Below are 27,324 nucleotides of genomic sequence, written 5' to 3'. Positions count from 1 at the left end.
GTTTTCCTGATACTATTTGTGCATCTCATTCGCAATCAAATAGTAGGAAAGGGAATAGTCTTAAACCTCATATTTCAAATACACAGCAAAGGAGAAAATTTAATTTGAGTAAAACAAAACCTAATGCAGGAAATTTTAGAAATCCCAAGACACATAATTCAGATAATCAAACTGACTCTAACATGGATGAAATAGTAGCAGATCATAGGTTAGTTAATATAGAGTTAAATAAACCAGAGGAATGTGAAAATACCTCTAATTTAGTTAGTAAGGATAAAGAATCTCAGAAACCTATAGAATTTGATTCTGATAGTGATGATTCTGTAGATTTAGGGCATAATTCAAATAGTTTAAATGAAATGTTTGAGAAGTATAAAAATGAGATTTGTAAGTATAGTAAATTGGAAGAAGAAAATTCTGAATTCTCTCTGGTATCAGATGATTCTGAAACTAGTGATTCCGAGAGTGTAAATAATGATCAGTATCAATCACATTATTATTCAGATATAGGAATAAGCAATAAAGATTTGTTAAATATAGGTTAAATATTTAAAATTTTTTTTAAAAAAAATTTCAGAGAAATATGAAACTGATGTAAAAATAATCATAATTTAAAATTCTGATTATTTTTATGTATTCTTTATGTTAGAATGTTTATTAGTTTTAGTTTCATAACACACATTGTCAGCGCCTGCGATGTGCCCGTTATTGAAATTGTTTTGTCAAAGTGATATGTAAAGCATTTAAAAAATTTATGTACTTACCGGATTTGAATAGTTGTATTACTTTAAAAAAGTTTATAGTAGTTTAAAATATTAAGTTGTGTTTTTTTGAAGACATTCTCTTGTTGCTAATAGAGACAACGTGTCAACCATTATATTTAGTTTCTCGCTTCCCACTTTTATGGAGTGCACATGCTCGCACAGAAGTTTGATGTGTGATTGACAGCTGACAAGAATAGCGTTCGGTATCAGAGTAACGGGTATAAACAAGAGGGTAACGGGAGAGAAAATTAGAACACAGGCCAGCAGATATTTAGATTCGGTAGAAATGGATATTTTTTATGTGACAGTCGGAAGAAAATTAATAGTATATTCTGAAAAGGAATGGTGGAACTATGAAGTTTCAAAGTGGAATAAGTATTGATAAATAAAAGAAAATATCAGCTAATCAACTAAGCTAAGCTAACGCCTTTTTATTCCCGTATACGGGAGTAGGTGAGGCCATTTAGCCCTATCTAACTTTTGGAGACTGAGTGGTCAGTTCAATCTCCACTGGTACCCAATCAGAGACAGATGGCCCAAGGCTATCACTAATTAAGCGGTACGCAGTGAAGAGAGATGGCTCAAATGTGCCGCCATCTCGTGGTCCCTAACACAATATATTTAATGTCTGAAATAATGTGGGTTCTATGGTCGATTTTCTTGAGTTTACAGGACGAAAAACCCGAGTTTCCGGGATGAAAAACCTGCTTGCCCGTGCCAGAGATCGACTAACTCAGGAACCGGTCGAAAAAAGGCTTAGAAAAATTTCCTCTAGTTGCCGACTAGACTCGAAACCAAGTCTTCCTTCGTGCGGCGGTGTGCAAACGCCACATCCGCTGAGCTACACAGGCTCTAAAAACGAAAATACTGCTATAGATATTTTAAAAGGAATATTCGAGGAAAAGCTAATTGGAAGATTAGTAGTAGATTCCAAAAAAAAAAAGTGAATCGTAGAACTGTGAATTTTTTAAAGAGGAAGAGTTAAGACTGTCAATAAGCATTAGTGAATAAAAGAAGAAATTGCTATTTATGTTCTAAAGGAATGTTCGAGAAAACTCTGATTAGGTAGTTTCATCTGTCTTAAGGATGACGGATCTAACTATTATTTCTACTAAAAAGAGACAGAATTGAGTTAGGAAGAATTAATGTGTGCTACATGAGTGATGAGAAAGGATCCTGTGAAAATGAAGAATAAAGTCATATCTTCGGAAAAGGGCCTTGACACAGAGAGAAACTGGCTATGAACATTTTGTCATTGTGAAAACAAAGTGTTCAGTCTAGTCTTAAGTGTAAATTTATTTTTAAAAAGGTCTTGGATCCAATAAAATTTGTAGTTCATTATGTAATATTGTTTGAAGGGTATATACATTGTTTGCATTTTATTAAATGTGTTTATTTTGTCTTTTGGTCTTGAGTCAGTGATTTTTTGGATTCTGAAAGAAATAATAAAAGAGAGGTCATTGCACCAATCGGAGTGAATCCCTGTGCATATAATAATATGCAGGTACGCTTGGAAATAAAATAATTGTTGAACAGAGATCATCTCTATAGACAGGATTAATATTATGATAATATCCTCTATATAAATAAAAGTAAATCTCTAATTATTACAACTTCTAATAGGATGTCAAGAAAAGGAAGTTTTCTAAGTTCTTCTTGTTCTAAAGTAAATTTTATATTCTTATGTAAATTATTCAGGTAATTTTTGAAAGCAATGAGTTCATCTGTTGTTCCTGGCCAAATGATGAAAATGTTGTCTACATAGCGTAGCCAAATTTTTGTTTTTTTTATGATAATTGATTAAAGCATTATTTTCAAAATGTTCCATAAATAGGTTAGCTAAAGCCGGAGAGAGGGAAGAGCCAATAGCCAATCCTTCTTTTTGTTCCCAAAATTTGTCTTGATACATGAAAAAAGTACACATCCCTCAAAGAACTAAAATCAAACAAAAATATCATTATAATCAAAGCAGATAAAGGAAATGAACAGTAGTTTTGAACTCTGAAGATTATAACAATAAAATGAAAACTCTTCTTGAAGATTCTAATACCTATAGACCTTTAGACAGAGATCCCACATAGCATGCTCACAATAAAACCAATGATCTAATTAAAAAGATGCCTAATTGGACTGCAGAACTTAAAAGAACTCGACAATCAAAACACCCATTAGTTACAAGAATTTATGGTGTACCAAAAATATATAAGATAGGTATGGAAGATAGCAAAACATCTCACTAACATAATTTTACCTCACACAGGAAAAACATCTTCTTTCATCAAGAACAGTACATATTTTATTGAGAAGGTAAAAGATATTTACATTGGACCTTCGGACATCTTAGCAAGATTGGACATTATCAGCCTATTTACAAATGTTCCAAGAAACGAATCTGTGAATCTCCTTGAAGACCTCTTTCCTCCAGACATCGTAGATCTTTGTAAACATTGTATAAATAATACTTTTTTCGTGTATCAAGGCAAATTTTGGGAACAAAAAGAAGGATTGGCTATGGGCTCTTCCCTCTCTCTGGCTTTAGCTAACCTATTTATGGAACATTTAGAAAATAATGCTTTAATCAATTATCATAAAAAACCAAAAATTTGGCTACACTATGTAAACGACATTTTCATCATTTGGCCAGGAACAACAGATGAACTCATTGCTTTCAAAAATTACCTGAATAATTTACATAAGAATATAAAATTTACTTTAGAACAAGAAGAACTTAGAAAACTTCCTTTTCTTGACATCCTATTAGAAGTCAATGAAAAAGATAATAAACTTTCTTTCTTAATATATAGAAAACCCACCAACACAGGAAGATTTCTTTATGCAGCCTCACACCACCATCCTTGACAAAAAAATAGGTCTAATAAAAACCCTGAGGGACAGAGCTTAGAATATTTCCAGCACAAAAAAAAACAAACAAAACAAAACAGAGAAATGAAGAATTGGAATATTTAACACAGATCCTAAAAAAAAATGGTTATGAACCCATGACTATCAAAAAAATCTCTACACACCTCCTACAAGCATCCCACAGAAACAAGATTTCAAAAACGCCATCACGATTCCATATATCAAGAATGTTACAGACAAGATGGCTAAATTACTAAACAAATATAAAATCAAAATAGCCTTTCTGCAGCTGGAAAAAATTTCAAGATTTCTATATCCCCAAAACCTTCACATCATCCTTTAAAAAAACCAGGTGTTTATAAAATGTATTGTTCTTGCAGTATCTACTACGTAAGACAGATAGGAAGATCTGGGGAAATACGCATGAACGAACACCAAAAGGATATACAAAACAGAAGAGAACACAAATCACGACTAGCTTTCAATATCACTTCCACCGGCCACAATGTACTCTGGCAGAAAAAAAACATGTCTTGTATACAAAAAAATTTTACATAAGGAAATTTAAAGAAGCTGCAAACATGCTTAGAATTCCAACACAATGCAATAAAAACCAAGGCTTAATTCTACACCAAGTTTGGTCAGCTTTGATAAGAAATATATCTCAGTCAGACCTCAGACATTATAATCGTGAACAACAGAACGTGGCATCATCCAGCATTGTTTAAACTTAGCACTGCTTTGAATCTGCATTCTGATTTTTTAATTTTATAAACAGTCAGGTGGCTACAACTGTATAGTATGAACTATTAATTTCTCTTTTTTGTTGTTTTAACTTTGTTACCTTTTACCCATGAACTCACAAAAACTTGTCAGGTTTTATTTCTTTATTGCGCTTTTAGCTTAAAAAAAAAAAAAACGTGGGCCAATTACCGGAATATTCCTTATGAATATTTTACTTGTTTCAGTTTCTCCATTGAGAATTCAGTTGATGTTTTTTCCATGTTCCTGCTAATTTTGAGCTTTTGTTGCTGACCTCATACAAAATTTGTTATAGCAATAAATCAATATAATGATGGCCTGGTTGGCCGAGTGGTTAGCGTATCCGCTCTCCAGCCAAAAGGCTGTGGGTTCGAATCCTGCCGTGAGCATGGATGTTTGTGATTGCCTGTGAAAATACTAGTGGTGGTGGTCGGCAGCGTTGGTGTAGATGATGAAGGTAGTTGCGGTTGTAGAGTAGATGCCCTCCCTCGATGAGTCTTTGGACTCCCTGGAAGTGTTATGTAATAATAATAATAATTTCATTCCTGAAGATGTGTACTGGATTTATTAGCCTTTCCACTACTAAGCTTGAGTTATCGCAGGCAGTTTAATAAAAATAGCATAATTGCTGATCTCAAATATCCTCAAGCATACTTTTGCATTAAAAAATTTCTTCAAAACAACTTTTAAAACGGTCTGAATCTTGCAAACATGTGGTGATTTCTATTACAAATATAATTCAGTTCAACTAAAGCACCTCTGTCTACAATCTGAGGTAAATATTTTATTGGTGTGTATGACAGAAGAAATCCCTCAGGAGATGTATCACATGGTTCATGCCTTCCCAGGGATAATGACAATAGTAGGAAGCATGAATACTGACCACAAGCCCTGAAAACTACATGAAATCAACAGGAAAAAGAGACAGGTAGACCAATCAGGTAAAAATGATGTTTCATTGTGTAAATGGAATACAATAAGAATATAGGAGCAGATGACGAGTCAGACATGATCGTTTCTGCTGAATGTGTGTGTGTGTGTGTGTGTGTGTGTGTGTGTGTAAGGACAAGTGGTAAAAGTTCTTTTTTCCTCCCCTGCATATAACAGTTCTAAATCCTGAGATACTACATAATGAAACATAGAGAAAATTATAATACAGATTTTCAACCGTCTCATAATAGAAATTTTTCAAGATTTATTAGTTGTTTAATAGACATGCGCATCAGACATACTATATTTTTTTAGTAGCTGCTTCACACATGTAAGAGAAAACTTAGAGTAATAAATTATATTTAGTTCTGTCTTGTATGTGTGAAGCTATTATTCAAAAAATAGTGTTTGAAGATTTATGTACATCAAGAACAACCACTAAAATGGGATGCACATCACCCAGTGAACAACCCTTCACACTGCTAGTTCCACCAACCCACCCACACATGCAAAAACTAAGTATTGCCATGTGTATCCATAAAACTCACTTAAAGTGAAATGGAGGGGGGGGGAGTTTCAATATGTGTGTGTAAAACATTGCATTGCTCAAAATGTATACCATTTTGAAGAACAGCATAGATGACTAAATTTTGATACAATAATTGAGGTGGTGCAGAATGCTCAGTATTAAATAAAAATACTTAGCAAGAATTTCAATAAAATTGAATTTATAAGTGCCACAAGTTTGGTTAATCTTGATTTGAAAATAAATAACCTAAAATTTTTGAATGTTAGTTTTTTTTTTTTTTTTAATTATAAAAGAAAATTATGAAAATAGTCAGCAAGGAGAATTTGATAGCTTATATTTTCTCACACAACATAACCCGCATAAAGAGCTGAGTTTAATAACAAAATCTGATATCAAGTTTAATGTCACATTCACAATGTGGCATTAACATTAGACTATACAGATGAATAAAAGTGAAGATAATATGCATGTTCTTCACTACCATTCACTACAGCAAACTATCCACTCTAATATGTACTACACCTAACTATTTACTATACTGAAAATTCAATGTAAGGTAGGGTTGCAATTGTTCGTTATAATAAAACGTTACTGTTTTGATGTAGTCGACTCTCATTATAGCAAACCTAAGCACTATAACAAGCTATTTCTTTGGTTGATGAAAGTTCACTGTACTGAAGTCTACACCAAAGAAGGGGAATATGAAGCTCAATTCTTTATTGGATGCTGGAAATTGGAGGAGAGGAAAAAACATTATTTCAGCTTTGGTACAAACAAGTTGTATCATGGATGTTTATAAAGTTAACTCACTATATCAAAATCACTATACTAAACTACCAAAAAGTTGTGACTAAACTTTCAAAAGAATAATGCCATGTCGAAAGAAATTTGCTATATACGAACATACCATTCCTGTATTTCCTACAAGTTTCTTATACTGAGAGACAACTAAGTTCTTAGGTGAATATCCTTGGAGTAATACCACAAGCTTGTATTTGTTGACATTTGTCAACAAAGAACAAGATTACTGGTTTATCTAATGCCTACCACTAAAATGCTACAGATTTCCAACTTCTGATGGGGAGGTCATAAAAAAAAAATAAAATAAATAAATTTCACCTTCACAAATAAATCAGCTGTAAGTTAGCAATTCATAAATCAAATTAACATGTTCTGCAATACCTTCCAGGAAATGATTCTAATGCTTGTATGAAATATTGCATTGTAAATTGTATAAGTTGTAATAATTACAAAAACTAATTTAATAGAAGAATTTTGACTTGAATTCAATTTGTAATCAACTTACTATAATGATTGGCACAAATTTTAAGTGTTTTATCTCTTCTCATTAAAATCCTATATGAGTGTTGATTTATGTGCTTTAGTATCTTAACTTCACCTGTACCCCGTTCTTTCCACTCTGGTGGTTGTTCTTTTCTGTCATATCTAAACAACTTAGCTCTTCTGCAAAATAACCAAACCAAGAAATTATTTGTGTGTTGCTAACAACAGAATCCTAAAGAACTCAAAAGAACTTTTGTCAAATTATAGATTATATAAAGTAATGATAATCATCTTTATCCTTAAGTTTGTCACATATTTTGCATACTTTTATATGAGCATATACAGGAAGCAATCTGACAACATAGGAGAAAAAGCAAATTACCTATTAAGATTAGTAAAGGGGAGTGTAATAGGTCAAGAAATATACTAAAGACAGTCTAGGTAAAATATATAGGCAAATTAGCTATGTCAATACAAAGCAAGTGATTGAAATCAGAAAATGAGAAAAGTTTTTTTTTTTTTTAGTGATAAATAATTTCATACCTGAATAAGACTGGACAGTGCCTGAGATGAAGGCTCAATGTTACATACTGAAGGAGCAACAGACACAGGAGCTGTTCAACTAGTAGTACAAATGTGATGCAGTCGACTCTCATTATAGCAAACCAAAGCTATTTCCTTGGTTGATGAAAGTTCACTATACTGAAGTCTACACCAAAGAAGGAGAATATGAAAACTTCCTCATGCATGAACGACAATGGCTATTATGCACCAAGTCCATGGCAAAATTCATAAGTAAAATGCATAAATATACTGTACGTCTTCAAAGCTGCTGCTTGATGAATCGTCCATTATTGACCCAACAAGGAAGTTGGGTCAATAATAGCAAATACTTCAAATTCAGGAAATGCATCAAAGCCTTCTAAATTTTTTTAGTAGATGCATAACTTGTGGGAAGTCTAGGCTCATCTTAAAGGGTTGAGGTGAGAGTAAGAATTAGCTCCTTTAATAATTTGTATATCACCTACAACTTAATCTGCACAAATTTCTTTGTAACTGCCACTTTCTTCAAAGCTGCTGCTTGATGAATCGTCCATTATTGACCCAACAAGGAAGTTGGGTCAATAATAGCAAATACTTCGAATTCAGGAAATGCATCAAAGCCTTCTAAATTTTTTTTAGTAGATGCATAACTTGTGGGAAGTCTAGGCTCATCTTAAAGGGTTGAGGTGAGAGTAAGAATTAGCTCCTTTAATAATTTGTATATCACCTACAACTTAATCTGCACAAATTTCTTTGTAACTGCCACTTTCATTTTTCTATCTATGTTAAATCTCTCCATCTTGAAGTCAATTTCTTCAAGAAATTAAACTGCCTTATTAACAGAGGCAAATGTCTCTGCTTTTTTCTTTCTTTTTTTGAATGGATTCTTCATGTTCTGCTGCTCTCCTCTCCTTTTTCTAAAACTTTGTGCTTTTAGCTCTATAAGTTCTTCATGTGCAAGCTCTTCTTTCACTGCTTCCACAAGCTGCTTTATTGTCAATCTACAACTCCTTTGGTAGCAGTACTATCATGTCATCAACTACCTCTTGAAAGGCTTTGTTGAATCTTGTGAACACATGAACATATAATTTCAGCAGCTTCTTCAAAACATCATTCATACACTGTCGCCTCACTGCATCTACATTCTTTGTGCAAAGCAAGATATTATATTCCTTCAAAAAGTCTGAGTTTTTTCCTGTCCTTAGTAGCAGCAATAACAACCTGGTTCATAGGTTGCATGAACAAGGTAGTATTCAGTGAACATGTTAATGGTATCGCTGTTGTAAGTAGTTTATGTCACAAGTCGAGAACTGACTGTATAAGAAAATTTATAGTCAGTATATAGCTAACTAAAATATTACTATATACTATTGAATAAATTAGTACTTTGTAGAAATTTAAAACCAGTAATATCTGCTAAGTCTGATAAGATCTGACTGACTATAAGACCCAAGCAAATCAATAAAAAGAGCAAAAGAATAACTGTGTGCATTAAAATAATGAGGGAAATCGATTAAAACATGGCAAATAGTCAATGCTTATTAACAATACTCACATATAGGCATATCACCAATAGGGAGTGCATGAAATGAGTATGACTTAAGCAGGGCTGAGCAAGAATAACTTCCTCTCTATGAATGCTATGCAGACTGGACTGCTAAAGTATAATTTCAGGCTTAATCTGATATAGCTTGTTGGTGTTCTATTCATGACATGATGAATGCAACTGGGTTATTATCTTATTAGCACCTATAATCTGTGTACAAAAACATCAGAGAGTGGTATTCTAGGAAATGAGCTGATCTATTGCAGTGTCTGCGACCCTGTTTACCTCGATTTCAACATGTTTTGAGATTCAACACATGTGAATGCCAAACTGAAGCCCAGATTTAGTGGTGATGTTGGATCTGAAAGGACACTGTATATGTGATATACCAGATTTTTCAAAGCCTGTAACGAACTCAATGAATGTGTAAATAATGCAACTTTCGTAGAACTTTATATAACCCACTGCAAGCGCTATGGCAGAGTTTCCCAAACTTTTCCTACGATGAAACACTTCACAAATCCTGAAATTTTCACAGATCACCTTGGTTATTTTGTAACGTATTAATTAATAATTAATTGTTAATTTAGCTGATTTTTATTATTAATTAATAATTGATCATTAATTATTAATTAAAAATTAATTAAACATAAAGATCATTAAATTAATTTGTGCTGGTTTTCATTGACGTATCCCATTCCAATCACCAAAAATTTATAATATTATAAGTACTTATGACTGAATGCAGACTTTTTCTCCTGGGTGCTGGTAGATTTCCCCTCCTTTTGTACATCCTGGAGATCGCTTTGTAGGCTGGTGGTGGATGACTTATCTGTTGCATCACAAACACCTTCAATAAGAGATTTCTTAATACCAAAATTAAACAAAGTCCTTGTCTCTTATTCATATTAAAATTTAAATCTACAGGCCTATTACTTTTAAAAAATCACGGCACTACAGTTTCGAAACTTTCACACTACAATACAAACTTGCGAAGAAAGTATTCAGTATTACTAGATTTGAGAACCAGATACAGACTACCTTGATCTTCAATTTTAGTGGAAAAATTTTCTTTATACTTAGTTGCTGATTGGTCACCAACATTTGCAACACAGATGTTATTTCTTTTAGTTTTGAGAACAGAGGATATGCCGCACATTGTTGTAATCGGCTTGCAGGCAATTTTTATGATCAGTCATAAACAGCAGTATTCTCTTTCCCGATTGTTGAAAGATTTCAATGTGTGAAAATTAATGATAATTCATGAATAGTTCCATGTTTAAAAATATGCAGCTTAGTCACTGACATTTGCTACACAGATGTCATTTCCTTCAGTTTTGAGAACAGAGGATATGCAGCCCATTGTTATAATCTGCTTCTTGCGGGCTATTTTTATGACCAGTCATAAACAGCGGTATTCCCTTTCCCAAATGTAAAGGTTTTGATGTGTGAAAATTAACGATAATGCATGAATACTTCCACATTTAAAAATACACAGCTTGGTCACTAACATTTGCTACACAGATGTTATTAGGCATTCTGGGTCTGAGCTTTTAGATATATTCACGAATATTTATTCATGAAAAATGCTTAGAAAACGAAAATGACAAATTCCAGGAGAACTTCTGGCAGAACAGTTTTTGGAAACCCTGCTCTATGGCATGGCTTGGCAGTATAGCCGCTATATTGTGGTAAGAACTGATTAGATATGCTGTCTCAGAAGCAACTGCAGACCGCACAACAGACTGATTTTTAATTATGTGTAGATAAATAAAAAATCAGAATATTCTGCTCTGCATATCTGTATTTTCTATAAATATTTCCTTAACTTGCACAATGAAAATCTGAATAGTAGAATGCAGCTGCGCCAGGTATTAGTGTATTGGAAGTTTTTCCACCTGGTTACGCTATAAACTAAAGATGCCAAGAAATTATATTCTTGGTTTAATCCTTTATCCAAGTGTAAGCAAACAAAGTTCGCACCTTTAGTATTTTCAGGACAGGGCAACTCGTATATAGAAGCTCATGACTTCACATCACTTGTCTCAGTATCCCATAATGCGAACACATATCCTTACAAGCATGTATAATGCTATGCTTTTTGGGAAGAGTGACTACCCAGACCAGTTTCAACCTTTATTGAGGTCTCATCAGTGGGAGCCAAATCCAGAGGTGAAGGCTGAAGTCAAGTCATAAGCTTTTATATACGAGCTGCCCTGTCCTGAAAATACTTTATCCAAGTTTAAGCAAACAGTTTGCTTACACTTGGATAAAGGATTAACCAAGAATAAAATTTCTTGGCATCTTTAATTTATAGTATAACCACCAAGTGGAAAAACTTCCAACAACCATCTTTAATCCAGAGAATTTTAATAATAAGGGGTGACACCTTTTGGCTACTTGTATATGAAAATGTGACTTATGCATTACTTCAATCTTGGTATTACCTCTGGGTCTGGCTCCCACTGATAAGACCTCAATAAAGGTTGAAACTGGTCTGGGTAGTGACTCTTCCCATAATGCATAGCATTATACATGCTTGTAAGGATATATGCTTTGCATTATGGGATACTGAGACAAGTGATGTGAAGATGAGCTTCTATACACGAGTTGCCCTGTCCTGAAAATACTAAAGGTGCGAACTTTGTTTGCTTACACTTGGATAAAGGATTAAACCAAGAATATAATTTCTTGGCATCTTTAATTTATAGGTATTAGTGTGCTTAGACACGTCTGAAATATTGTCTAAAGCCTTATCAGTTCTTCTATGAATAGTCCTAAGGAATACATGGAAGCCTGTAGTGTTATTTAAGTTTTCTGGAACTAAACAAAAAAAGTTGATTTAGAAGGGAAGAAAATTTTTTCTGTGAGGAAGGAGTTGAACAATGATTTTCAATGAGCAGTGATTATGGAAATATTTAGAGAAAACATACAACATAAAAGAAAACAGGAGATATAGGGATTGAAGTTAATGAAAGAGGAAAAGATCATTAACCAAATGAATTACTTCAGTCATTCTAAGACTCCAAATTAACATTTTGATTATCCAGCCCATAAACATCATGTTAGGACATTTATTTCTAAAATAATCTAGTTGAATGCTGTGTATTTGTAAAATAATCTAGTTGTAATTTGTGCTCTGAAGATGCTGGATAGAAAATCAGCAAAATATTAGTAAGTTCAATAAATCAATTATACTTTATTTTTCTTCTTCTGTTTAATTGACATATTGTTGAGTGGCACAAGGATAGCAAATGTCATACTGCATCATACCAAAGGTTACAAAAGGTATTGAAAAATAGAGATAAATTAGTAAGTAACATATGCACAAAAAAAAAAATAAATAAATAATAATAAATAAATAAATAAATAAAATAAAAATAAGCTAAGCAATGTAGTACCTACATATAAACAGAATTTATAATCAAATGTGTGTGTATAAATTAATTCTTTGTAACATTCTTAAAAACATCATACCATTTGTCAGAGTATACATAGCTTGGCCAGATAAGTAAAAATTTCATTATTCTCTCGTGTGAAGTGCTTGCACCCCACCAGAATATGATAAATAGCGAGAAGCATATTACATTTTTCACACATAGGTGAGTCATTGGCCCTCAGTAAATAAGAATGCATAAGATCACTATGACATATACATAGCCAAGCAAGAACTACTCTTCTGTTTCACCATTGACTAGCCCCCCAATGCTTAATTTTGCATAATTGGTTTGTCAGTACTTCCTGCCATGACTACTGCTTTTGGGAACTGATCTTTGATTAACTTTGATCTTATTAACTGCCTGTATATGGTACTGTCAAACAGCATGTTGAAAAAGTATGAACAGATCTAGCAGCCACATCTGCAGTGTTATTTCCCTTAATTCCAAAGATCAAAATTAAGGATCTTCATTTTGTACAACAATTGTAATACCTCACAAAGAATTGGATGTAGATTATATACAGAAGAGGAGATGGCCAATAAAAAACTCAATGAGTGTATAAATTATACACTTTTGGTAGCAGTTTTCTTTTATATGAGCATGTGCAAACTGAATAGCATGAAACTATGCTACAAGGGTTAGTTGGCAGGTTTGTGAAAGAAAGCTTCTGGTTCAAATGAGTTTTCTGAGTAATTAATTGTGGATATTTGTGTTTATATGTAAGAGTTGTAATACAAGTTGTATGCTTGCAGAGTTCACATGTTATAGTTTGTAGCATATGGGGGCATGTTTTTTTTTTTCCATTTTTTATCTTTTATGAAATTGTTAAACTTTAGAGTGTTAGAGCAACAAGGTATGCTAACAAGCATCAAAAGTAAGATGACAGCAGCCTTGTCTGCAGGAGTAAAATTTTGATTTTAGCTGTTTTGCAAAATGTTAGGTGTGCTACATGCATTTGTTGGATTATTATGTCAAATTATGGATTTTTAAGGCAAATGGAAGGAGAGTGTGAACAAAGTGAAAGTGGACTTGAAGGGTAATAATGTATAGGTGAATGAAGGTGAAAGTAGCAAGAATGCAATGAGAAAAATGAGTGCTTGTCTGATAGCAAAGAGATACTGCAAAAGAGCTGTGAATAAATACTTATTCACTGCTCTATTTATTCACAGTGAATAAAGTTATAAAAAACACAAACAAGCAATCTGCTGAATGAAAGAATCAATGGTAATACAAACGACATGAGTGATATGTATTGAAAATCAAGCATAGTGAACATAGTGAATGTGGTCAATGATTTGTGGAGCAGTAAAGATAGCATGAAAGATATGAACATAAGTGAAGATATTAGAAAATAACAGGTAAGATTGAGGGATGAATTAAGGTGTGTTCAGATTGTAGCACATTTAGAAGAGATTGGCAGTTGGTGTAAGAAGAAAGGTGGCAGTCGAGTCAAAAATGAATGATTTAAGTGAAATGGTAGAAAGTAGTGCTGTATGGGGACTACAGTGAAGGATGTGAAAATGGAGCAGATGTCAGTATGTCTGAGAGAAGCAACAATAGGAAGAATGACAGGCTGTGGAGAGGAAATGCAGAGGGGCTAACTGTGCTGAACGGAGCAAATGACTTGCGAGGAAGCGTAAATGAGGTAGTGCATGATTTGTAAATGTTTTGCAAGAAACAGTGAAGCAAAGGTGTGTGAGAGATAATTGTGTGTTACCAAGGTATCATAATATGGAGCTGAGGAGAAGAGTAATGATAATGAATGGCATGAGAGCTAGAATGTGCAGGAAGAGAATACTTGAGTTTTTTTGAAGTATGGGATAAATTTGAAGATAGGAGAGAGCTGTTTGCTACAGATTATCTTCATTTGAATGAGAGTAATAATGTAAAGCTGAGTGGATTGTTGATAAGAGGGAGGGGAGAGTGTAGCTAGTCAGGGAAATGAAAACTAAGCAGAGGGGGACAAATGTAAGATACCAAATCTGGTGTGAGATAAGGGATAAAGGAATAATATAGGGATGCAGGGATGGTCTCAATGGTACCAGAGTCAAATTACCTAAATGATGTGATAAGGAACTGTGAGAGGAAAGGGGAAAGCTACTGTGCTAATACACCAATTTAAGGAATAAGAATGTAGAGTTTGCAGCCTTGATACAGTTAGTCAGCCCACAAATCACTAGTGTCAGTGAGAAATGGTTAACAGAGGATGATGTGCTCAAGGGAATAGAATGCAATGGTTATAGCATTTCTCAAAAACACAGAAGAAATAAAAGAGGTGGTGGGTATTACAGATGACTTCAGAACAGTTATGTCCTCTCGATGCAGAACTTGAAAAAAGCAATAATGATAATAGCTTTGATCCCATTTTGGTGTGCAGCTGAAGTCAGCACAATTTTAGATATTTAGTAGGATGTTATTACAGACCAGAGAACGTAGATGATTCTGAAATATTCAGAGAGAGAGAGACGAGACCAATGAGTTACAAGAGGGTGACAATGGAAGCATTGACTGGAAACATGAAATATGGGTGAGTAAGATTGAATTTCTTGAGCTACTCAGGGACAATTATCTTATGCAGTATGTAGTTGAGGCAACATGTGAACTCTGGTGTTAGATTTAATAATGTCATCTCATACAGTGATGACAGAAGTTATCGCTACAATGCTACTAGTTGGGGGAGACTGAGCAAGTGGTTTTGCCGTGGGGAGTGGAAAATCAGGTACACACTTCATGGAAAAAGAGATGTGTGTGGAATTATAAAGCAGGAGACTGTAATAAACACTGGAAATGTGCACTGGCTCAATCATTTGAAATCAGCAGAACCTGGGATTTGGCCTGGAATCAATTACTTATGGCAATGTAAGATTGTGTCCCTAAACTTCGGAGGATAAATAAAGAGAGAGTGAAATGGAAGAATCGTGAAATTTGCAGGAACTTCTGAGAAAGAGGATGTTATGGAAGAGGTATAAAGAACAAGGTACCCATCAGCAGAATGAGGTGTATAAGATGCAAGGTAGGAAGGTGACAAGTGTAGTCAGGAAAGAGATTGGCTGAAGCAGCCAAGCCAAGTCCTAGAGAATTCTATAATTATGTTGCTAGTAAAAGAAAGGCTGAGTATGGAAGGCTTGCTTTAGTATAGTACAAGAATGGGAAGTATTTTGAATTTTAAGTGACCATCATCATCAAATTCCTGCCATGTACCCTCAAGGGGTGTACAGGATATGACAGTACTACACGAAAAAATTACAACATTACTAACTTCCTATCTACAATTTTCCTCCAAATCAGTCTGTTACTTGTCAAGACTCCAACATTATCAGATCTTATATTTCTATCGTCTAAGGCACTTTGTACCGTATCAATCCACCTATATCTTGGTCTTCCTCTGGGTCGTTTTCCTGCCAACCTGGCAGAGAACACTTGTTTTGCTAATCTCTCCTCTCCCATTCTATTTAAGTGACCATACCATCTGAGATTAGCTCTGCTAACGCATTCCTGGATGCTGACAATGTCAAGTTCTTTCCTAATATCCTCATTTTTAATATGATATTGCCATTGATGCCATCTGTTCACGCCTCTAATCTTTCTCAGGACTCTCATATCTCCGGTCTCTAGTCTTTGGTCAAGTGTTTTACTTCTGACCCAGCTCTCAGATCCATAAGTTAAAATTGGTTTGAACACAGTCTTGTATACAGCTAATTTAGTGTTCCGACTAATTTCTTTCTTATTCCATATGAATTTATTCAATTGACTTCCCACCATACCAGCTTTGCTGATTCTGTTGTCTATTTCTATATTTAGTTTACCATCTTCAGTAAAAATTGTGCCTAAGTAGCTGAAATGTTTTACTTGTTCCACAGGTTCTCCATTGAAATTCACAACACAGTTGAGATTTTCAATGATTCTGCCTATTTTCATTGTCTTTGTCTTTTTATTGCTGACCTTCATACCATATCTATTACAACAGATATTCAATTTAGTCAGAGAATCTTGCAGACTTGTAGCGGATTTATTTAGAAGTATAACATCATCCGCATAAAGCAAAGAGCTGACATTAACATCTCCAATTTTGATATCAGGTTTAATACCACATTCCTTCATAATGTGATCCATATAGATAATGAATAACAGAGGGGATAATGTACATCCTAGTCTCACACCAGATTTAACATTAAACCATCTTCCTGTACTTCCTTCAATTCTAACTGCTGACTCACAACTCAAATAAAGACTAAGTATTGCTTGATATAATGCCCCATTGACACCATATAACTGCAGCATATTGAATAGCTTCTCTCTTGGCACCTTGTCATATGCCTTTTCCAAATCGACAAAACTTAAATACAGATCTTTGTTATATTCCCATGCTTTCTCGACTATTTGTCGTAAAGTGAAGATCTGATCCTGACAGCCTCTATTTGGCCTGAATCCAGCTTGTTCTTCACCAAGCTTTTCTTCCACAATTCTTCTCAACCGTTTCTCAAGTATACTTGCATAGATCTTGCCAGGAACACTCAGTAGGGAAATACCTCTGTAATTCTCACATTCAGTTTTATTTCCCTTTTTATATATGGGTACTATGAGAGCTCTACTCCAATCATTGGGAATTTGTCCCTTTGTCCAGGCTTTCTGAACTATGCAGTGCAGCCACTGTAAGACTCTTATACCACCATACTTCAGCATTTCTGGTCGAATATCATCTACTCCTGCTGCCTTTCCACATTTCAAGCCTTTGATGGCTTTTTCTACTTCAAGTATGGATATGTATTCCTGACTGCATGCCTGGTCAGTGTTTTTTATTACTGTGCTGTCATCACTGCTTGTTTCATTTAGCAGTTTTTCAAAGTAATTACTCCATACTTCAAGGATATCTTTTTCTCCTGTTTTCATTTCACCTTTATCATCTCTAATTCCTTTTACAGCACTCTTTCCTCCATTCCTAAGCTTCTTCAACAACCTCCAGAATATTTTGCCACCTTCTTGATATTTATTTTCTATATTCTTGCCAAAGTCCTCCCATGACTTTTGTTTAGCTAGTTTTACACACTGTTTAGCTTTCTTACATTTGTCTCAGTATTCTGTAAGAGTAAAAGCTGACTTATTTGCCAGGAACGTTTGATATGCTTTCTTCTTTTCCTTCACTGCCTCTTTAACTTCCTGTGTCCACCAGGGAGTTCTGATTTTTTTATCTTTGCACACAACCTCACCACATGCCTCTCTGGCAGAATCAATCAATGTTTCCTTCAGAGTTTGCCACTGAATCTCCAAGGTTTGATTCCTGTTCTCAAACTCTTTCATTTTCTTTTCAATAATATTTCTGTATTTTAGTCTACAGTTCACATCTGAGAGCTGCTCAACTTTTATTCGCTTTAAAACTTTCTTACATGTTATTCTTTTCAATATGAAATTCAATTTTATCCTGCTCAAGACTAAATAGTGATCACTTCCAATTTCAAATCCTCTGTACACTCTGGTGTCCTGCACCAGGGAGAAAACATCACTATCAACAATAACATAGTCAATGAGACTTTTCTTATTCCTAGCCTCTTCTCTCCATGTGAATTTGTGCACATTTTTATGTTGGAACATGGTGTTAGTAATAACCAGTCCATGTCCTGAGCAGAAATCCAACAGATATTTGCCATTATTATTAGCTTTGCTCTTTTCTCCAAATTTTCCCAAAATATTTTTGTATGTCTCACAATCATTTCCTACTCTACTATTTAGATCCCCAACAAGGACCAACTTTTCCTTTTTCATTGTGTCAGTTGCTTTTTCTAAAGCCTCAAAAAATTCCTCCACTTCTACCTTAGTAGAACCTTCTGTGGGACCATAGGCACAAATAAGTCTCATTGTCCAGTTCCCCATTCTCATATTTGCCCACATTACTCTACTTGAGACTGACTGCCATTCAAGAAGATTTTAAGTGACCTTGATGTTAATATGGCTGTGGGACTGGATGGGAATATGAAAAAGAACTGGCTGTATCTCTGACTTGGTTGTTCAACTCGTCTGGAACAGAAACAGTCACAGAAGAATGGAAAGGAGAAAAAATAATGCCACTGCATAAGGGAGAATCCAAGTCAGCATTATCAAAATGTAGGCTAGTGTGTGTGTGTGTATATCAAATGTAGTGGCAAAGGTGTTAGAGAGGCTGGTTAGAAACAAGATACAAACCTGATTGATGAGAATGGAAATATTTCAAAAGAGAAACATAGGTTTGTTAAGAGTGGGTCATGCTTTAGTAACTTGGTTCAATTTTATTAAGTGAATAACACACTGGATGGGAAAGATGCTTATACAGTGATTTATTTGAATTTTGCTAAAGCATTTGAATAAGTACTGCATGATGAACTACTGTTGAAAATGGGCAGGAAGGGGAAGTTCGGGAGACACATTGCAAAATTTCTAAGGGCTAGCTAAACAATTGCTACTATAATGTGAAGAATGCTGACATGAAAGGATAAGAAGGTGATACTTCCACTCTATAAGGTACTAATTGGGCCTCATTTGGATTTCTGTACACAGTGCTGGTCAACTGGCTATATTGGTGATAGGGATCCAGTGGAGGAACTGCAGAGGAGAATAACTAAGAGTGTCTCAGAACTCTGGAATATTGAGTACGAGGACAGATTAAGGAAATGAAGAAAAGAGCTTGACAGATAGGAAGAAGGTGGATGATATGTTTGTGATGTATAAGACTGTGAAAGGAGAATACCAAATACAGGGGAATTATTGAATATGATAATGGGTGATGCAAGAACAAAAAGACATCCTTGGAAATTATAAAAAGGTCAAGTGAGTAAATAGGTGAAAGACTGTTTTGCTTAGCAGGTGACGAATGAGTGGAATGCATTACCAGAATGGTAAGTGAGCATTCTAACATTGTATGTGTTCTAATATAATTACTATGGTCTGCGAGTTTTTGAGCGATAAGTCTTTGGATTCTATGTCTTAGAAGTAATACTAAATACTATAATTAGCAGTCAAATGGGATCTGGTTAATTATAGTAATTGTCAGCAAACAGCAGCACAACTAACAGAGGTTTCAGATCTTGAACTATCAGTATAGATGGGAAAGAAATCAGACTAGGCTGCTCTGAGTGCATCAAAAGATTGCAGGTAGACAGATAACAGAGTATGAGATTTCTGTTGTTGACAAAGTGAGATGTTGCAAGATAGACTGCAAACCTACCATGGAGGAATGCTGTTATGTTTGGTGAAGGTAATGTCAACATTCATGGCAACAGCTGGCAAAATCTCTAACACGCATACCAAAGGGATGTATGAACAGTTGGCATGTCTGTGTGACATTGAGCTTCCCAACACAGAGAAAAGATACTAGTCCAAATAGGATGTTCTGAAAGAGACTTCATTTCTGGGTCATACTTAAGAGACAACTGCTTTCTTTAAATGATAGAGGTGGTTTATTTGCATCAACATAAAGACTGAATGGCTGATGTACAAAAGACACCACTAGCTATCCGTATACACTGATGATGGATGGAATCCAACCATTACAGGCTATGTTTTGCCCTGTAGAACCACAGACTTGAGACCCATAATCCAACTTTTAACATATAAGCACACAACCAAGAAGAAGCAAGGAAAATCAACCTTTCTCTCTTCCCCCAATCAGAAGAGGATAGAGTACAAAGGAGATTCAATGCTTTCTTTCTTGCACTTTCTTAGTTGACAAATGCATGGAAGGAATGTAAGTTTTCTGTCAAAGATGAGTTCCAAGCTTAGTCTCTATTGCTACTGGAATAGCAATTTGTGCCATTCTTAAGTCAGGATGTGGAGTGAAGAATGCATTTAGGACTGAAGTTATACACACACTTTTTTTCCTGCTGAAAACCTGAAAACAAAGAGCCCATGAAGAGAGACAATGAAATGCTTGCTGAAGTTGTCTTTTGATTACCCTCCTATTACAAGAGTGACTAATATTGTGAATTCATCAACATATGGCACTGCCTATAGTAGAGGCAAGCTGTTCAGTGATTGAGTTAACTTTGACAGCAAACAGTGTCACACTTAAGACAGAGCCTTGGGATAAACCCTCTTCTTAATGATATGGTTAAGAGAGTAGTTCCTCCTTGGACTTGGAAGACTACTCAACACAAAATGTTTTTAATAAATACAGGAAGATGCCCTCTAACACCTAATAGATGTCTTTTAATATGCCATATTAAAAGCTGTGCCATAAGCTTTTTCCATGTCAAAGAAAATTCAAACCAGATGCTCTTGTTTCAGGAAAGCATCTCTTATACATGTTTCTAAATGAATCAAATGGTTCAAAGTTGGACATGTTCACAAAAGCTTCATTGTGTAATGGAGAGATCACTGCTTTCTAACTACCAGAGAGGTCTGCATCAACTATTTTCTAAATTATCTTACAAAGACAGTTGGTCAGAGAAATAGGATGACCATTGTTTGCTTATGCTGGATCCTTTCCTGGCTTTGGGATAGCAATGATAATTGATTTATGCAAAGAATCTAGAAACTATTTTTCTGCAAGGTCATAATATTCTGTTGAATAGTAAGAGGAGATCTATAGAAGATGTTTTATAATCTCATAATGGATGTTATCAGTACCTATTGCAATCGGATGAGACAGTAAAAGAGCTCTTTTCAGTTCCTCCTTAACTATTGGCTGATTGTACAGCTCAAATATACTAGTGGAAAAGCATAGCTCTTGTTGCTCTTTCAACAATAAAAAATCAGAAGAATATGAAATAGTTGCTGAGATTCTGGCCAACTGTTTCCCCAATGTGTCTGCAATAGCTTTGGGATCAGCAACAATACATTCATTATGTTACAGGATAGACAAAAGGTATGTTCCACCTTTCATTTTCCAGATTTTGTCCTATACAATTTTTGCACCAGTCATTATATTAATAAATGTTTAAATTGCAACAAATGATTTTCTTTTTACTGTTTTAATTTTTTAAATTATTAATTTTAGTAATTATTAATACTACAATTTTCTGCAATGTTTTCATTTCTAACACTTATATTGTCTTGAATCGCTTTTGTGGAAAAAAGCAAACAATTTCTTCTTGGCCATTTCAATTTCCTACACTTTCAGTATCTTGAAAATTCTCATCATCATCATCAACAAATTTCTGACATATACCCTCAGGGGAGGAGGGGGGGTGTACAGGATGAAAGTTACATCAGTATTAACTTCCTATCAACAATTGTTCTCCAGATTAGTCTGTTATCTGTCAGCATTCCAATATTATCAGATCTTATATTTCTATCATCTAAGACACTTTGTACCGTCTCAATTCGCCTATATCTTGGTCTTCCTCTGGGTCGTTTTCCTGCCAACCTGGCAGAGAACACTTGTTTTGCTAATCTTTCTTCGCCCATTCTGTTTAAGTGACCATACCACCGAATGCATTAGCTCTGCTAATGCATTCCTGGATGCTGACAATATCAAGTTCGTTCCTAAATCCTTGTTTTTAATATGATATTGCCATTGATGCCATCTGTTCATGTCTCTAATCTTTCTCAGGACTCTCATACTACAGTCTCTAGTCTTTGATCAAGTGTTTTACTTCTGACTCAGCTCTCAGATCCATAAGTGAAAATTGGCTTGAATACTGTCTTGTATACAGCTATTCCGACTAATTTCTCTCTTATTCCATATAAATTTATTCAATTGACTTCCTACCATACCAGCTTTGTTGATTCTGTTGTCTATTTCTATATTTAATTTACCATCTTCACTAAAAATCATGCCTAAGTAGCTGAAATGTTTTACTTGTTTCACAGGTTCTCCATTCACAACACAGTTGACATTTTCCATGATTCTGCCTATTTTCATTGTCTTTGTCTTTTTATTGCTCACATCCCCCATATATCACTTTTTGATAGATGTCAGTCAGCCATCCCCTTAGGCACTGCAATATTTTAGAATCCAATCCCATATTCTCCAATTTATCCAACAGTCTTCCATGCAATTTCAGTCAAAAGCTTTAGCAAAATCCAAAAGTATCATGGTGTATCCATTTCCGTTGTCTAAATCAGTGGTAACATTATTATAGAATGCGAGCAAGTTGCTGAAACATGACCTTCCCTTAGTAAACCCATGCTGTTCGTTGCAAAGTAGAGATTCTCTGTCAACCCATTTCTGAATGCAAGCCCTGAACTTTTCATCACCACCACTCCTGATATACCGATTGGTCATGGTTAGACACCTTGGTCTTTGCAGCACTCTTGTGCAATGGGATTACCATACATTCTTTCCACTCCTGTTGAATCTTCCCTGTTCTTACTCAAATTATATAACGAGGTCAAAGGAATAGCCAAGCTAGTTCAGCTGAACACTCATTTAGCATCTGTGCTGATATCCCACCAGTTCCTATTGCAGAATTCTTATTGAGTTTGTGCAACAGCTCTAGAACTTTGTCCTCATACAATGAAGAGGTAGCAGCAAGTTCTATGTTTCATATAACCAAATGGCTACTCATTAGATCTGCATTCAGAAGAGTTATTCCTTCAAATTCATTCTTCCTTTTACTTGTATCATAACAATAGAATATTTTTAGGTTGTCTTTAACTTGTAGAGCCAGTTTCTCTTCATACTCAGACTTAGATTTCTGTACAAAACATGCTACACACTTGACTCTTCTGGCCTGCTGCTGCTTATAATTATCACAACTAACATCATCCTTATGCACACGGTATTCTTTCCACATCTTTTTCTTGCAATTCTCTTAATTACACATCCATTTCACTCCTATTCTATTTATTCTTCAAACTCTAGGGACACATTCTGATATCGCATCATTTAAATATTTTAACACCCCCCCCCCCCCCCACACACACACACACAGTCGATATCCTTCCCATCCAACAACTGATATGGTGCAGAACCCAGCATATTCCTCCTCAGGTGGTCATAATTTCCTCCTTGTAATTCAACATGTAACTTTTTCTGAATGGAATATTCATAAACTTAGCCACTTCCCAAATGAATACTGCATGATCACTGTCACCAACAGGAGACAGAATAGTTACATCTTTAATTGAAATCCCCTCTGACACTCAGAGCCATACTTATACATAGGCGCATGAGACCCGAAAATATAGGGAAACTTAAGGGCCCTGAACAATGAGGTGGGACCCCTGGAGCTCGTGTCTCAGGACCTGTCCACCTTGGAAAAAGTGCAAGTACGACCCTACTAACACTACAATCAGATCGAACACTTTGATCACAAATTCCTTCTGTCACATGCTGCTTGAGGAAGTTGTCTTGCAACAGCTCAATAAATTCAGTTTCATTCTTATGTGATTTCACAGCTACCCAATCAATGTTTGGATAATTTATTTATTCTTATGGAGTTTCTTCCGTTTTTCTCCCCCGTCCCTATTGGGGCAAGTTGAGCCCCTCTCATGGGGGGAGGGTAAGTATATTTATGGCTGTAGATCCGTGTGTTCACGGGGCCGGTTTTCCTGCTTGCGGGATGAAAAACGCAAGATAAAGTGGCAGGAAAAACCCTACTGCCCGCGTCCAAGACCGGCTAACTTGGCTATGGCTGAGGAAGATCCTCAAATTCCTCACATCTTCGACAGGAATCTAACCTTGGACACTCCTTCCCCAGTCATATGGTTGCGAAGCGCACAGCCACTAGGCTAACCGCGCGAACTTTGGATAATTGAAGTCCACATTATGATTATTCTTTTTGCACGCATTGTATTTATTTGGTGATGCACATTGTCACTAGCAACCGATCCATCAGGTCTATAACAACACCCTACTATGTATTTAACCCCTCTCCCGGCTGTGGTGGATGAAATAGCAAGACCTAATTGCACTTCTTATCCATGTTGTTCAATAGGTATTAAACAATTGTATCCAGATTTTGCTTGACGTCTATAGATGTCATGGCCGGTTGAGGCGTTAATCTTGTTAAACTCCACCTCACACCAGATGACTTCAAACTCACTGCCCCATGAAAAATTTACTAATATTGTAGTCAGAGGTCTCAACTGGATTCAAGTCATTTGATATCCTTATCAGCACCTCCTATCTTGTCTATCCTTCCTAAAAAATACTGTACCATTTGCACTCAATACCAGGTAGCATATCTGCTTCTGACAGTCAAGTTTCACTAATGCCTGCAATATGAGATCACAATATAATAATGAAGACAACAAACTCTACTCCGTTCTCTCTTCATAATCATTTCCATAATAACTGTTCCCATCATTAAACACATTTACCTAACATTGTAAGCCAACTGGAAAGAGAAGGCAAGGTAGACACGAGACCAGAACAGACTAATATGGTCTATACCCGTAATTAGTGTTATGATGATGATGACCTAACATTGTAATCTCTTACACACTCTTACGATTCCTCCCATCAGAAATCATTTTCCCCTAACTGATTTCAGTTGGTGAGCCATTGCAAGACTAGAGACTGGCCAAAGTCAGGTAGGAATAACCAGAGTGCTGCATCAAATGTTCTGTGGTTCAGACTGCAGAATCAATTCCAACACACACACACACACACACACACACACACACACACACACACACACACACACACACACACAGCAACAGTCCAGAGATACAGTGAAAAAGGACACAGGCTACATCTATCTGCAGTGGGTTACTGATATCTGCTCACCAAAATAGGAGTAACACCCTTGAATCACCTATAATTTGATCTCATGTCGACTACAGGAATATTGGTATCTTCTTCTATTGTGAGTAGAAGGCTTCATGAATGTGGTTGGTATGCTAGGCAACCAGTAGTTTGCATACTTCCATCCCCACAACACAGGAGAAAACATTTGAAATAGACTAGGATTTACATCAACTGGACTCAAGACCAACGGAGTTAATAGTGTTCAAAGTGTCGCGATTTGCTCTACAAAGTGATACCATGCATGCTTTGATTTGAACAGAACCAAGGACACGTTATAATCCCTCTAATATGTGAAAGGGATACTTATGGTGAAAATCATGTGAGGGTTGGGAAGGGAATGCATATTTTTGGGTGGATGCCCTGACCTGTACATGCTTCCTAGAAGAACCATGAATGCTACAAGGTTCCAGACACCTATATTTGTCCACATGCAGGTGCAATGGGGTGATATTTACTGCAAGACGATAATGCTTATCCTCATCAAGTGGAGCTGGTGGTACCAATATCTTCAAGAAGAAACTATTTTATGGACTGGTCAGCCAGGTCTCCTAATCTTTGTTCCATAACCTATTGGGCATCTCTAGGTAGACATGTTGTTCTCAACCCCTCTCTTCAAAACTTGGAGAGATTTAGGAGAACTTTGCAGGAGCAATAAAATGATTTTGATTACCAATTGAGTTTATGGACACCATTATAACAGTATGGAACATTATTGTAAGCATTATATTGCTGAGAGAGGGGGAACCATGTTCGTTATTGACACACTTTCATAATCTCATTTTGATCCGAAAGAAACACAATTTTTTTGAGCATTTCTTTCACATCCCATGTCATACACTGAATTGCATAAAAATTTATCATCCACTTTGAGTTTGTGATTTTTTGTCTTTGTACCTAATTTATGGAAATCAGTATACTGCTCCCTTACATGTGTAGTGATTAACTTCCACATTCTCTGTATTCATACTTCACTTGCTTGATCTTTCAAGATCTATGAAAGCAAACACTATGCAAACAAAGGACAGTACATTTTTAAAGGAACTAAAGAAGATTAGTTCAATGAAATGTTTTGCAATCCAACTTCAAACCCACTGAACCAACTTTTTCTCCCTTTTCCCTGCTCTTTTATGACAACTCACTCATCCATAACATATTGGGAAGGGAATGCATATTGTTGGGTGGATGCCCTGATCTGTACATGCTTCCTAGAAGAACCATGAATGCTACAAGGTTCCAGACACCTATATTCGTCCACATGCAGGTGCAATGGGGTATATAATTAAGGTATGGATTAGATAATCTAGAAATCCTGCTCTAGTTTTTTTTTTTTTTTCCAAATGACCCCAGGCTTCAGTAAACAGTTTTCCACTGAACATCATCTAGCTACTATAAACATTCATCAACATCCTGGTAATGGGTGAGATTGAAACATCAATTCTCATTTTCTCTAATCTCTAGCATAACAGATTAATACTTCAGATTCTGTAGCCTTTGCATGTAGAGTTGCTAAAATCCCTGAAGGCCTGTAAGTTAACACTATCTCAGAATAAATCAAATTGCCAATTTTTTTTTTTCATTTGTTTTTAAAAAGCGAAAAGCAGTAATAAGAAATGCTATACTATTAGATTTTTCGGAATATGCAGAAGAAACAATTCACTAGTGAAATGCATGTAAAAATCAACCTTATTAAACTGTGTGTGCGTGCACGCATACACGTACTTACAGTTTTATTAATTCCTCCTCCTCCTCTTCCAACGTCTTAGTCTCCACTAGAGGCAACTTCACAATAGGTTCAAAGTGAACTTCTGGACTTGATGGAGCTTCTTCCTATAAAAAATAACCAATAATCACATATCTCCAAAGAGATGCTAAAATATTTCACAAATAATCTACTGAATTCATCACATAAAATAAATTTAACAGAAGGTAGTTAAAACTATTAGTACTGACTTACAGCAACAAATCAGTAATCCCAATGTGATTAGATGGCAATCATATTC

At 35.4% G+C, this 27,324-nt stretch overlaps 1 protein-coding gene across 1 annotated transcript in view; it reads right to left on the bottom strand.

Annotated features, from left to right (window-relative positions):
• The window catches only part of LOC150107166 (ran-specific GTPase-activating protein-like), a 107,725-nt gene that overhangs the window by 61,139 nt on the left and 19,262 nt on the right, over positions 1-27,324 (bottom strand). The window contains exons 2-3 of the mRNA XM_090391042.1: positions 27,048-27,151; positions 7,154-7,311 (exon numbers count right to left, since the gene is read on the bottom strand). Of these exons, the coding sequence (XP_090247168.1) occupies positions 7,154-7,311; positions 27,048-27,151 (262 nt within the window). The remainder of the gene's footprint in view (positions 1-7,153; positions 7,312-27,047; positions 27,152-27,324) is intronic.

This window comes from Typopeltis vanoorti, chromosome 4 (genome assembly GCF_054136105.1).
Source record: "Typopeltis vanoorti isolate ZY-2024b chromosome 4, IOZ_Tvanoo_1.0, whole genome shotgun sequence".
NCBI lineage: Eukaryota > Metazoa > Arthropoda > Arachnida > Uropygi > Thelyphonidae > Typopeltis > Typopeltis vanoorti.
This window is presented reverse-complemented; position numbering and strand designations above follow the sequence as displayed.